The 14,699-nt window shown below is 37.9% G+C and overlaps 1 protein-coding gene across 20 annotated transcripts; it reads right to left on the minus strand.

The window, feature by feature from the left end:
* Positions 1–952: 952 nt before the first annotated feature.
* LOC131333780 (inactive poly [ADP-ribose] polymerase RCD1-like) lies at positions 953–13,167 on the minus strand. 20 transcript variants are annotated; one of them, XR_009201910.1, is made up of 14 exons: positions 12,765–13,076; positions 12,462–12,512; positions 12,235–12,296; positions 11,971–12,034; positions 10,318–10,416; positions 9,523–9,565; positions 7,489–8,722; positions 7,044–7,285; positions 6,499–6,602; positions 5,388–5,582; positions 5,192–5,287; positions 3,431–4,072; positions 2,873–2,953; positions 953–1,555 (listed from the first exon to the last, which is right to left on the minus strand). XR_009201910.1 is itself a non-coding variant. In XM_058368523.1 (13 exons), exons 7-12 carry the CDS (start codon positions 8,604–8,606, stop codon positions 4,016–4,018), a joined length of 1,812 nt encoding a protein of 603 aa, XP_058224506.1. In that variant the 5' UTR covers positions 8,607–8,722; positions 9,523–9,565; positions 10,318–10,416; positions 11,971–12,034; positions 12,235–12,296; positions 12,462–12,512; positions 12,765–13,079; the 3' UTR covers positions 3,223–3,924; positions 3,978–4,015. The 20 variants fall into 20 exon arrangements, 18 of the variants coding, with proteins under 18 accessions (XP_058224506.1, XP_058224505.1, XP_058224500.1 ...); XR_009201909.1 differs by lacking the exons at positions 953–1,555; positions 2,873–2,953 and adding an exon at positions 3,223–3,318; XM_058368523.1 differs by lacking the exons at positions 953–1,555; positions 2,873–2,953 and having other exon boundaries at positions 3,223–3,924; positions 3,978–4,072; positions 12,765–13,079.
* Between the last annotated feature and the right edge of the window lie 1,532 nt (positions 13,168–14,699).

The following is a 14,699-nucleotide window of genomic DNA, read 5'->3' on the forward strand; positions in this document are numbered from 1 at the left end:
ATACAAAACGAGTAAATCACAAGGCAATCAATGTCTTTCATCCTAACCCAGGCATGACTTAACGCAACGATGACACTTTTAAACTGCCTAACATCTAATTAGGAGTCTCAAATAAGAAAAAGTGCAAAGTTAAGGACAAAAGACACCAAATACCCAGACGATCAGATGCACTCCAACCAAGGATAAACGCACCAATGAACTCCTAAAAACTACAGATCTGCTAAACCGCCACAAGTTGCCCCGCCAAAGACATCGTATAGGAATAGAACGCTGATGCACAAATATCGTTGTGAAGCAACCTCGATTGAGAGAACCCAATCTGTAGACAAAATTCATCCAAAGACAAAAATAACAACTCTTGTAAAACGAGAGACAAAACTCTCACAGCTCATACGGAAAAAAAAAACCCACTGGGGGAGGGGGAGGGGGAGGGGAAGGGAGAAGAGAAGTTGTGGTGGCTAGGGTAGAGAGAGAGGGAGAGAGAGATAGGGTCGGCTATTGTGGCCTTGTTCTAATTATTCAATAAGAACCTCAATGTGCATGGTGCTCGGCCGGATTACTCGAACACCACATTATTGTAGGATCTACGTACGATTAAGTGTATATACTCTATATAATGATATAAATATGTGGTTCTTGAGTGATTCAAAGCACCACACTAATTATTCGTTTGATTTGTGCGGGAACATGATCAAGAAAAGGCCCTCTGGGATAAGGAGGGGCGTGCAAATTATTTACTAGATGAGTGCGAAAACTCACCACAACCTCCCCCACGCCCCCGTGATTAGCAATGCAACTTCTAAAAGCTCCTTCTATAAAATGTACTCTATTGCATAGTGTATACTGAGAAGATTGTGTATTAGATTCTTCTTGGAATTAAACTAAGTATAAATATACGTAAAAATACAACACTCATATCATTTTAGACATTTTAAGCAATGGCGCCTCAAGCTCAAGCTCAAGTTTTTTTTTCTTTTGGTACGTCGGAATTTCATAAATCTAGAACCAAACGAGGGTCCAGAAGTGCAAATAGTTCAAATACATAACCAGACTAGGGAGCATAACCCTCAGTCAAGAATTTGCCTAACATTAAGACTGTCCCGTATCATGAATTCCCTAATGGAAATTGGGAAGGGTCAATAGAGACAACGAGATTGTTATTTTGTAATATGTGGGCCGGTTAGAGTAGATGATGCTGGCTTCCCGGAATATGTGGGTTAGATTTGTGCCCGTGCGGTTAATGAGAATTCTTGCATCGTTGATGATGTTGCTTAATTTGGGGGTGATTCTCGTTGTTATCCTCTGATATCATCTTGACAGGACAACCGCTAGAGCATCCGTCTCCAATTTCACATTAGTCATGCCTTTCTTCAATAGTATGATGGTCAATCCCCTGTAGATAGCCCATGTCTCTGTTGCCAAGCTTGAATCTGCCTCCATCTTCCCATGAGCCAGAAGCCATTCTCCCTTGTTACTCCATTTCAGAATATGCCACCAAAACCTGCCTTTCTGTCTGCTTCATACCAACTGCAATCTGTGTTTAGTTTGATATTTCCTGCACATGGTGGTACCCAATACCTCAGTCATTGTGTTTTAGGGCCATTAATCAGAGTTACCTTAACTCGACTAGTTCTATTAACCTGTAATATTTACACGAAATCTAAGATTTTAATGTGAATAGTGCTATCAAAAAATATAGAAACGCATAAAGATTTCACGATTGTTCTCGATGAATTTTTATATTTTGGAGCCAAGCAAGATTAAACTAGCGCATAAATTCACTAATAATCTTTTGGAGAAAATTATGGTGAAGAGGTTGGCTCGATCTTTTTGGACATACGTCTTGCTTTGGAAATATAGAGTCGACTATCGTTCAAAGAGAAGCCAAAACAAGATATTGAAACCAAGACCAATAGATCCTTTATTTTCTGTCATCTTTAAAGCTTTTGTTGTTAGAAGGGAGTGTGTACCTTGTTTTGAGCTAATTTATTAGGTGTTCAATTATGGATTAATGAGTGTTCATAATATACGACTGAGTGTTAATAGGAAGTCTGAAATAAAATACTCGTAATATAGTTTGATGTATAGGGTCAGTGGTAGAATGCGAGAAAGATTCGGTCTTCGATTATGTTAGAAAAAAATATTCGAAAAATGTTGTCCTTACAATTTCAGCGTTTCTGTGTTCACGCTTGAGAAATTTCCTTTTACAAAATCATCTTCTTCTTTCTTTTTTTTTGATAGGATTTTACAAAAGGGAAAATGACGGCTCAAGACGTGTTTTGACAATTAATACCCACCAAAAACATGCTAAGAACATTTATTAAGGCTGAAAATATCTTTAACGGATATTAATTATCAAAACACGTTATTACCCGTCATTTTCCCTTTACAAAATCATCCTTGGTGTGAGCAAATTATCTTTGATTGTTGCGTCTACAAAGAGTCTTGTTTTCCAAAAGAATTTGGCATTAGATAAACTTGATTGTGTTAAATTCAATAACTTTTAACTACGATTGATTAAATAAATTAAAACACCGAAAATTTTGCCTAAATAACCACAGCAATACATCTTTTTCCTAAGAAGTTCTATGAGGTGGCCTTTTTTCCCAAGGAATTTTCCTCTACTAAGAAAAACCAGTAACGTAGACGGCTGTCCTAACCTCAAAAAAAAAAAAAGATGATCGTCGCAAACCAAGAAGCGTGTACAAGGTCAACCCGATATACTGCCAAAAAAACCTGATATATACCACAAAAAAAACCCGATATATACCGCGAAAATGAGTATAATAATTTTTCGGATAGGCTCATTGACTCAGATGACAATACTATTTTATTTCCAATAAATTTAAAGAACAATAATAACCACCACTACCTTGAAAAATCGACTTTTCAAATAATTCTTTAACACAAAGTTGATCACACTGACAACCCCAGCCCCTCTCTCTCTCTCTCTCTGGCAAAAATGAACATCGTTAGATTCCGAGATTGAAGAGAAAAAATAGCTTTCCCAATTATAGAACGAACACTTGCATGAAAAATAGACATAAACCATTTCCAAACATCATAAGCTCATGGAACTCTACTTTCTGCCGTTTAGAGATGTCCAAATGAAAATCATTTACCATTTCGCTGTCGCAAAACCTACAAACCTACAAACTTAATACTAAAGGGGAGAGAGAGAGAGAGAGAGAGAGAGAGAGAGAGAGAGAGAGAGAGATGTGATGATTTTAATCCATGAAGGTGCACAACCGTGTGTCTCCATCATTCTTAAAACTGGAAATTTCAACCCATTCAAATGACACGCTTCTTTACAAAAGCCTGGTTCAATTCACGAAATCATTGACAAATGAAAACGGAAGTTATTGAACAGCATGCTGTCATTGCAACCTAAACCAACAGAAAGAAACGGCATAGAAGAAATATCGAATACCTTTTGTACACAACTTCATGTCAATACAATCTCACGCAAAGCAGTAACAAATTCCTTCTGGATACATCGGACCATGAGAAGACGGAAGTAAACCAGTACCAGCGTCCGCCTCGGACCAAGTTCTCATCCGGTGTATAATACTCCAGAGTGGTCCAGTTTCGGACCAATTTTGGGCCCATCCCGAGTTATAATAAATGATCGGACCGTTCAGATTTTAGATATCGCAAAGAAATACGTCCGTGCAAAAAAATTAGCTTGATCGGATACTGATAGCTGTGTTAACAAGTCATTTATGGGAGCCAGAATGAACCGTAAAAGTAAAAGTTTGGAGGGTTCATTTTGTCTCCAACAAACGTAAAAGTTAACACAGCTATCGGTGTCTAATCAAGCTAATTGTTCACACGGACATGCTTCTTCGCAATACGTAAAATAGGAACGGTTCTGAACATCGTTTTGGACTCAAGATGAGCCTACAACAGTCCAAAACTGGACACACTGGAGGATTAATCATTGTTTTGGACTCAAGATGAGCCTACAACAGTCCAAAACTGGAGGATTATACACTGGATGAGAACTTGGTCCGCCTCAACCTTCTTGCTCCTCCTTGGGTACTTTCGGTTGGCTGACCAAATTGGAAGGTAGCTGGAACCACAATGACATTAAAAATCAAATTATCCAGAAATGTGGTTTGACAGAAGAAGAAGAAAAAAACTCTAGACACCTAGCCCTTTTTTAACGCGTGAACTTCCCAACGAACCTCACAAATAATCAACTATATAGCAGTGGATGGTCCACTACTAAAATGCACGCCCAATTCAACCACCATCTACGACTTAAAAAAACTTCCTTACTCTACTATTGTTACTTCTATTCATCGTCAAACTATAAAGACAGCTCCTTCTAGGTTTTTACAAAAGAAATCTAATACCACTTCAATATTATGGAATCCCAAGATATGAAGCAAGCATTCTAAAATGGTCTCTTGAGTGAACAAAAGTCAATTACAATTCTTTTAATTTAAAAGGGTACCAGAATAAAATCTTAAGTCCTCCTTTCAAAGAACATAACTTTTATTGTTAACAACTTTTAGATCACTTAACTTGAAGGTTAATGTTATTACAAGCTATAAAAATTCTCCGGCATCACAGCACGTTTGCTCAAATACAAAGTCAGACTAAAGCAACGTGTAACAGATTTCACTCCTAGGTTAAATTATTGGGTCTGTGACGTCCATCCCTGCTAACGAGCTGTATACGAGATGACGTATCATTTTACACACTAGGAAAAAAACTGCCTGGCTGAGAGATCTGAATGCCAAAACAGCTGATATTTGGTGCATGAGAATGACATTCAGAAAATTCCATTAGAAGCAAAAGCAGGTCTGCACATGCATCCTCCTATTTGGGATGGCGAAACTGTTATGCTTCAAAAGATTAAAGTACATCCACAACAGAGGAACTACTGGTTAATAAAGTTATAGATGGAAGCATTAAACAGAAGCAAATCTTGATCCCTGAAATGGAACCCCCTCTAAACAAACATACATCTACCATGCTAGCCAGCATGCATACATGTACTAGGCAATAGCATTCCATGGATGACAAACAGATGAAGTCTCAAATTTGCACGCAATATTCAGCTGGCAACAGCGACTCTTTATTTAAACAGCAAGCAACAGTAATTAAGCCTGCCGCAATGAGATGCTAAATGGTTAACTAAGCACTAACAGTCACACTAGAATTATAAAGGATTGAATCATACCTTACACTGGAGACTGGTTAACGTAGACCTCAACAACTGATCCCCAACAATCAATCTCAACTTTTTAATAAATTCATCGCGGCTAATTTTCTTGCTCTGACAATATTTTCAACAAGACGAAGAAGGGAAAAGAAAAAAAAATTAGAAGAATATCGAGTCACATGAAAACGCAAGAAAAAGAGATAGCAAAGCATACCCTGAATGAGTCATAATGATCATACACCATTTTCATATCTTTAGGATCTATTTTACTTGAGATGGCACCAAACAACATAACCAAAGGCATCCAAGGGGATTTAGGAGTTTTGGAGGTGGTTGAACCAACACTTGGGGCCTTTCCCTCAAAATTGTTCACAAAATCTTGACATGGAGCTTGACATGGATGGCTCTCCTGCAAAATTCGAAATGGTAACAATGAAATACTAGAAACACCGCCACATATATAACAGTGACAAAAAAAAACCAAAAACTCAAAACGAAGATTAGCAACAATTTAGCACATTGACATGTATTAATGTTACAAACAAAACTCCCAAATCAAAGTGAAGAGACAGGAGAATCTCAAAAAACAAAAAAGTGAAGAGACCGGAAATTGTTGAAGTGTCATCCGCCAGCAATATCAAATTAGGAAGTAGAAATGGCAATTGGTCTCTTCCTCACCATTGCTTGAATACTTGTTCCTCAGAATGTACAAAGAGTAATAAAAACAACTTACAATAACATTTCTTACGTATGCATCAGCTATTTTCAGGACGGTGCAACATAAAAGCCCTTAAAAGTTATCTCAGTGACCTGATTATAGGAGTACTAAATAAAAATGTATCACATATTCTAATAAGTGAAATTTACGCCCACGGCTCTTGTAAAAGCAGAAATTTATAATGGATCGACAAGTGAACAACTAAGTTCAAGGTCCTATATATCCACAAAGTGCTTGTCATTATTATGCAACCTTTTCGCAAGTAGATGCAACTCTATCACAGAAGAGGACATGATATCAGTTAGCCAGAATCTAGTCTCCAGTAAAGCCAGCCAAACCTCTTTAGCGGGTCAGGCCCGGTTCTGTAACAACTAAAATCTCAAGCTTTAGCTCAGCTCCAGAAGAACTTCAGTCATAAAGAAAACCCAGATTGCCTTTGTGTTATCACCTTGTTCCAACACAAAGCACATCCAGTTGCTCCTAAAATTAACATACTAAGGAGAAAAGACTCAGATTTGTTGCTGTCCCACAGAAACCTGGCTGCCCAGCAGATAAAATTAGGAAAGAAAGACAATTTATGAGACTCCTAAAGCTTAGGAACACTTACTGAAACAACTGAAGCTGAATCTAACTGGAGTTGAAGGTGATGATGTTCCTGACAAGAAGTAACCCCAGGAATATCAAACCTGCTTTCTTTCCCAATGATAGCACCTGTAACAACATTGAGAAAGTTATACTCTCCAATAGTTATAGATATCTTAAAAAAATTACTCCGTACTAGATTCATGAATAACAATGCTAGATTCACATTTCACACACCTCCTTTACATGAGTGTTCACTGACTCAATAGTCAACACAGTACAACAAATTGCAAGAGCCAAGTTAGAGTTATCCATCAAAATGAATTAATTGTCAATGTGCCAACACTATAGGGACAAAAGAAGATGTAGAAGATCTTTCCATGAGGAGAAAACCGAATCTTCCAACTAACTATCAAATAAACCACTTGCGCTAGCTCAAGCGAACAGAACTGGCGGTCCTAAGAGAAGTTTCATGTCCGAATATCAGGTGGACCAAAAGTTTTCAATTCCTCGGATCAGAAAAAGAACAATTAACCATCAAAATAGCAGCATTAAGGAATCAAGTCGCACCTTCAGCACTGTGGGATATCTTGAAACTGACAACATATTCTGGATAGATATGCGTACCCACATTCATGTTCCAAACAATATAATGATTAGGATTTTCCAGATCATCAACTCCACTATCAAAGTTTTCACTACTGGGATGAAATTGTTCAGATCCATGACGAACAAGTTCCACTTTCCCCAATATGACACGGCACAACACCACGTGTCGTACTCCATTTTCGTCAACATCACAATAACTTGCGCTGTAAAAACACAAAAGCTGGATCCTTCTCAAAAAATCAAATTATCAAGAGCAATGGAACAATGAAAGAAAGAAAAGCACAGGGGAATGAAATTTCTTAAATGGAACACAAGTTACACAACTCTCCATTGGATCATCAATATCAAGCCAAACATAATGTGTCTTTGTTTTTACAAATCCAATAACAAAAAGTGTAGAGCATACCTGGGGAGGGCGCGGTTCACTGGTTTGAGGTGAACTCCAACACCAAATGTCTTCTTCAGTTTGGGTCCACAATCTGTAAGCCCAAACATCATGAGGCTAGAAATTGAATCTTTAGTAGAAGCAAGCCAGGCATACTGAATGTTTGGATCTCCCCGATACTTGCAGGTAATTTCAGCCTGTTTCAGGAAAATTTCCCACCGAGTTTGCAATATATTACTATTGCATCGGTTAATTTCAAGTATTTCCGGTCGTAGGGACAGGTCCATGCCCTTAATTAACATGTTTCTGACGATATCTGAATTCACAGCTTCAAAATCACCTTCAAACCTGGGGAAGAAATGGTCACCAATCTGTTGAACTTCCTTGACAGACTCTTCCATTTTTGCATCAGATTTTCCATTGCAATTATCATTAACATTCAGTTCATCACGGTTTTCACCAAGTTTTTCGTTAATTCTAACCCGCTTAACACGAGTATTTGACTCTTCCACACATTCCTCCAAATTAGAGCCATTGGCTCCACTTAATTCAATATGAAGATGCAACTTGATTTCACGGGTCCCATTTGGCTCCGGATACACAAATTTTCCATCTTTATCTAAATCGGACTGGTTGCATTCATATGTCCTACTGCCAGAAGAGTATGATTGAGGAAAAAAGCACTGACCTGCTTCATCAATCCACGCTATAGGCTTCTGTGAACCTGTCTTAAGATCAACTTGAAGCATATACAAGACATCTAGTATTATATGCCATCCATTGAACTGCACTTCTATTGCAGCTTTCTTCATTTGGAAATCTTTCCTGACCAATGCAACAATCGCCTCAGGAAAATCATTCCATTCACCATCCTGATAAAACAGCAAACGCTGTGGCAGTCCACTTCTTAGATAATTAGAATAATTCTGAACTAGGGATTGTCCACAATTGGTTTTGCATGAACCCAATCTCTTCCGCTTGCCAAGCTTACTAAGCAATGAATTATGCTTGGGAGAAAGTGAGAACACCTTGTGGCTTGCTCGAGCAATATTGGCGGCACATTTGGCTGCCCGTCTTCTGTTGGAGTCACCAACTCTTCTACAACCATTATCCAATACTTCAACCCACTTTGAGTCCATTTATCTACAAGGGAAACCTCTATTTACAAACTAAAACCCCAAAAGTTAATGGTACTCGATGAGTCTTCAACCAAAATTCCCCAAAGAACAACGCCATAGAGGAGAAACAACAAACCCTGAAACAAAATCAAATAAGTTAACATACTAGCACATAATTCAAACGTCCACAATGCATACAAGGAAAAAGTCAACATTCATATGGTGTAATGAAAGAATCTAACATACAAGAATGCCAAAGGAGGTCACAAACTGTCATCTATCATAGGAAACACCATTCTCCACCCCAGCCAATTTAGAACTAATAAAAAATTTCCACCGAAGCATTATATAGTACTAAAATTTTTGGTTTGGAGTCTCACTGTCGCTATATCGCCCTTTTGGGTATAAGGGAGTCAACATAGTGGAGATCAAACATTGCAATTACTATTGAATATTTGAATGTGGTAATTTAAATCAAATATGACCACCCATAGAAGAGTTTTCAAAAACTTCCGACTGGCCAAACATGAATTTAACGGCAGCATTACCACCAATTAGGATTGATCAATGTCATGGACACCATCCAATCTAATTCCACCAATAGAGAACTCGCAGATGTAATACAAAGCACAACACCCGTTGCCATGCAACATGACCATTAATGTCATCTAACTGAATAGGACTATAGGAGTATAGGACTACTAATTAAAACCTTGCCACTAATCAATAGGAATAAACTGGCATCATCAATGCCAATCCATGATCAATACCATGGACACCGGTCCATTTCCTTTCCAGTGATAAGAGCATATAACAGAACTAGGGGAATTACCAGGCATACTCAGAGTTGTTGAGATTTCCATGTACCACATGGTAGGCCATGCTTGATTTTGTACTACATTTCTTTCATAATAATGCATCTCACATTCTCACTTACCCCAAGTAAAAGATGTGCCAAGAACAGGTAATAGAGCAGGAACCTGTCATAGAATAAATAATAAATACAAGACTCCTTACGATGAAGATAATGGAGACCTTGCAGAAGCAAAAGTAGCAAAAAATATTAAAGATCAATAGAAATTCCAACAAGAAAGGGAAAAGAAAAGAATAGAAGAGGAGGCACAATGGTAACAAAAGTGAAAACTCGCTTAGCAAAAAAAACCAAAAGTGAAAACTCTCCTCAAGAAAACCATGAAATTGAAGAAAGCATTGGGCATATATGTGCAAATATTAAGGTATACCAAGTAAAATTCAACCAAACAATGATAACAAGGAACTCATTATCCAAAACAAAAATTAAAATCTAAGGGCTGTGCTAATGAACGTGTAAAACAAAGTACGTTCATCCTTGATATCAGACCTGTCATGCATATACTGAATATTGTAGTTCCCATGATTAAGTCCTTCGACCAAATGTGAAAGAACTCCCAGAAAATTATTAAGATTCCAGATAAGTATACATTAAAATAACCACGGACTGTCTTGCTTAAAGTATTGCACAAACAGGTTACCAAAGAAAAAAAAAATGAACGGGAACAATGCTTTCGAGGCAACCAAGAGCTAATAGAGCAGATTAAAAGTTTTGACCTCTTTCAAAGACTTGTAGAAAACAATGGCCAGAAAATGAGACTTGAGACTACAAAAATAACACAGTAGAACACGAATGGCTTTAGTGTCATCCATACCAAAAAAAACCCGGCATTTAGCGCATCACACGAGTGCAGGAACATACCATATTCTCTGTACAATTTACAAGCTTAACGGCCATTGGCGCAAAGTCGACAAGTTTCTCAGGTACAAACTCCCAAGCTGCTCCACTACTTACAGTCCTCTGAAAGGCAAATATTTGTGTCAGTGCCGATAAACATTAAAAGAGTACAATCGAAAAATAAAGAAAAATGATTCAGAAATAACCATAATCCAAAATTTCAATTTTACAAGTTTTCCTGTTCCGATTCAAACCCAATTGACCCCCACCTTTTCAAACTTTTCCCTGCATTAGATCCCCTCCATTTTGACAAAATTTAACCAACCACCTATTTGACCGTAACTTGTTTCACAAAATACATATCCATACCAACACAATAAAATATCTTTTCTTGGATTTCAAATAAGACTTACAAGCATATATAAGATTCCAAAATCGGTCTGAGAATTTGAATAGAACTTTTCCACAAGAAACAGAGTACGAATCCATGAAAATAAATCTCAAAGTTTTCCTGAAGAGTCAAGAAAAACACTCCAATAAAAAACGACCAATCAATCACCAGAGTTTGCAACACTGCTTTGTCTAGATCTTGGATTTTTCAGGGGAAGGCTGCTGAAAGAGAAAAGAAGGGGCCAGATAATAAAGTGAAAAAACCTAATAACTAAAGGTTCCTCTATTCACATTGATTTGGACAATCGATCCATTTTTAATAGTTCAAAAAAATCAACATGTTCATCAAAACAAAATTGAACATGTATAAATAAGTTCATTACTCTTTCTTCCCCCTTTTTCTAGAGAAATCCAACTTCCAATATTAACCATATATCAAAAAGAAAAAAGTGGTTTATCCCAAAGCTAAGTAGTACGGAACCGGATACGGATACAATACAGACACGACACAACATGGATACGCGGACACGTGATATTTTCAAAACTAGGACATGTTGGGGACTTGGGGGATACGTTAAATACATAAATGTTTATATATGTGTGCATATATTATGTATAGACATTAATTTTTCTACAATAAAGAAAAAATCCAACGAAAGAAATGAGAATAGCAGATTGTATTTTTACATAATATAGATTATAACTTTCGTATTTCTTATTTTTATCTAGAACATTTCTTAATTTTACCAAAGAATATTACACTTTCTGTCCTTAAGTTATTTAATATTAGGCTTTTATTCGGTTCACACTTCAAATATTACATTTTTACCCAAGTTTTATAACTTACATTACGACCCAAAACGTGTCCCTGTGCATGTCTGATACGTGTCGGAGCATGTCCAAAACGTGTCTAACTTAGAAAAAATAATCAAATATTGGGACACAAACTTTCACGTGTCACATGTGAATGCGTCCATGTGCGACACGTCTGGGATATGAATACGAAAGGCCCGGAGAGGCGTCCGTGCTTCTTAGTCCCAATTTCCAAAGTAAAACTTCATCCATGAATAGACACATAATACATACCCAAAACGAGTACAAAAGCCTCCAAAATGCACTAGAAATGGAAACTAACCCCGATCATCAAATTCCTACAACATCCCAACCATTCAATTTGATAAAAATGAAGAAAAAGTGAATCTCTTTTTGCAAAAAGCTTGAGTGGATCTGAACCGTACAAAGACCTATTCTAAACACAGAAAGATAGGGAGAAAACACGATCTTCACCTATTCGTCAGCCAAATTAGAGTCCAAGTTGCCGTCGTTAAGTCGTTGTCTCTGAAACAAATACCTACATACATATATACAAGATTTAAGATAATTTAAACAAGAATAACAGCCTCTGAATGCTCTGGGAATCTACACTATGCCCGATCTGTAAAATATCGAAATTCAAGCCAACATAATGTAAGAAAGACATACAATTTTCAAAGCATAAGAGGTGAAAAGACAAATTTTCAAAGCATAAGAGGTGAAAAGACAATTCTTTACCTAATCGTCAACAAAATTAAGAGTCCGAGCTACCAGTCGTCGTCACGGAAACAAATACCTACCTGTATACACATACATGAAATAATTACAAGGGCCTCCAAAATTCGCTAGGAATCCAAACTAACCCCGATCTGTCAAGATTCCTTCAAAATCCCCAAATTGACAAATTCAAGCCGATAAAATAACACGTTTTCGAAGCATAAGATGGAGAAAAAGACGATCTTAACCTAATTGTCAACTTAAACACAGTCCGAGCCGCCGTCGCTAAGTCGTCGTCACTAAAACAAACATAACATACATAATCGATTACACGAGCCTAGGAAATTCTCCGGGAGTCAAAACTAACCCCGATCTGTCAAATCCAAACAACATCCCCAAATTCAACGCGATAAGATGAAAAAAAAATCAAGATTTTTCCACGCGCGAGCTGATTCTGAGCTAATCATCGAATTCAGCACACATGTAGATATATATACATATATATGTATAGAGAGAGAGAGAGAGAGAGAGAGAGAGAGATGAGGTTTTACCAACTGGTAAGGGAAATTAGTCGGATTAGCCGTCGTGCGGAGCTGATCCAGAAATTAGGTGAAACGACGAGGTCAGACGGGGGAGAAGACCGACGGGCGAGGGTCCATTTGCTAGAATTATTTCTTTTGAGATGTCGGAAGTGGTGATTGAGGAGAGAGAGAGGAGGAGAGGTCGGCGACCTATTTGGTTTGAAAGATAGAGATGAGATGAGATCCGATCCAGGGGGTGACGCGATTGGGTGGATTGCAATTTGCAAGCAGGGGAATAGACGAAGTGGTGTCGTTTTTTATGGGGGAAGGTGGAACACGACGTCGGGCTCGGCTGGGTTGTTGGAATAGTGTTCGTTTCTCGAGTCGAGGCTATTCTCGGGTCAACGTGCGTATTGATCTTCTTTTTTTGTGGAAATCGTCCAACATGCGTACTGATTGACCTGTTAATCGTGGTAGTGGTGTACACGAGTATTGCACTTCTTTTCCCACGGGACGCGGGGGGCTGCTGTCCCCTTGGGGACAGCAGCATACTGCTGTGCTCATTTATGGGTTCACTCCGGTCTCGCTCCGATGATCGAAAGCGTTCATTTCGTAGAGCTCGTCGAGTAGAATAACTATGCAAAAAATCAGCTTAATTGAATATCATTAAGTGTCTGATCGGAAACCCATATAACTCTCGGTCCATGGGTTACAATGGATTTGATCCAGTGTTTCGGATCCATTCTTTTCAAAATAAAAAGGTTCCGATCAGGCACTTAATGATATCCAATTAAGTTGATTTTTTGCACAGTTGTTGTACTCGACGAGCTCTACAAAGTGAACACTTCCGATCATCAGAGCGAGACCGGAGTGGGCCCCGAATTCAGAGACAGCACCCCCCAGCTCCCTTTTCCCACATAGGTAAGGCCTATTTTGTTGGGACCTGGAGACAGGGGTGCTTGGCAGGAGTGCCGAGCACATTTCGGCCGTCCAAAATTGTTTTGGACGGCCCAGATGTAAAGATACCGAACGAATTTAAAAAAAAAAGAAAAAGAAAAAAGACGTTTCGATCCGGACCGTTGATTCCAAGATGAACGGCCGGATTGGCTGCTTGGCACCCGCTTGGTAGGGGTGCCGCTCGGCATGGTCCCATTTTGTTGGCCTAATCAATGCGGTTGCAACTCCAAAAGAAAATTCACTTCGTTTGGTTCTCTTCTCGGAAATAATCTCTCCAAAACTTTTGACAGTTTCGTCGTTCGTATTTTTTCGTCTTTAGTGATTTTTTGTCAAACTTTTAACTTATTTTTATACTTTTTGGATGTATATAGCGTACATCTATTCAAAAAATAAAAAAATTTATTAAAATGTTAAAATTTTTTACTAAAGGCGAAAAAATACGCAAACCTATATAACTTTTTTATTTAAAAATAAATCTCAAAATTACAAACTGAACACACAGTCTTTGACTTTGTTGAAAATATTTTTAGATTTTAGATTTTAATTATTATCTCTTTTTTTTAATTATTACTTTTTTTTCTCTCTAATTATTGTTTCTATTTTCAATCATTACTCTATTTATCACTACACTCATTACCTACAAATCCAAAATTTCAAAACGAACGGGGTCTTTGGGTTTGGTTTTTGTGGTAACGAGTGAAGCGAGGAATTAGGATAATAATTAAAGATAAAGATAATGAGTTGGGAGAAGTAGAGAGAGAATTATTAGAAATAAGGGTAATGAATGAATAGAGAAATGAAAGTAACAATTGAAAATATGGGTAAGAAATATTTTCGGAGTTGGAATTTCAAATTGGCAACCAAACAAAACATTTTCCTTCTCCACCAAAAATCGCTTGCTGTTTCGCTGCCGCATTGCTTCTGGTTTGGAACCGCGTGGTCGTCGGTGGCTTCATGGCTCGCTGACTTGAGAGCTTGATTGGTAGGGCTCGTAGAAGGTTAGACAAG

Source organism: Rhododendron vialii, chromosome 7a (assembly GCF_030253575.1).
Source record: "Rhododendron vialii isolate Sample 1 chromosome 7a, ASM3025357v1".
In the NCBI taxonomy this organism is placed as follows: Eukaryota; Viridiplantae; Streptophyta; class Magnoliopsida; order Ericales; family Ericaceae; genus Rhododendron; species Rhododendron vialii.

Excerpts from the sequence above, each read along its gene's own strand:
- LOC131333780 (XM_058368509.1), bottom strand. The coding sequence starts at position 8,606 with ATGGACTCAAAGTGGGTTGAAGTATTGGATAATGGTTGTAGAAGAGTT. Across the intron at positions 7,286-7,488 it reads GTGAACCGCGCCCTCCCCAG|CGCAAGTTATTGTGATGTTG; the intron begins GTATGCTCTACA and ends GTGTTTTTACAG. Across the intron at positions 5,288-5,387 it reads ATCATTATGACTCATTCAGG|AGCAAGAAAATTAGCCGCGA; the intron begins GTATGCTTTGCT and ends AAATATTGTCAG.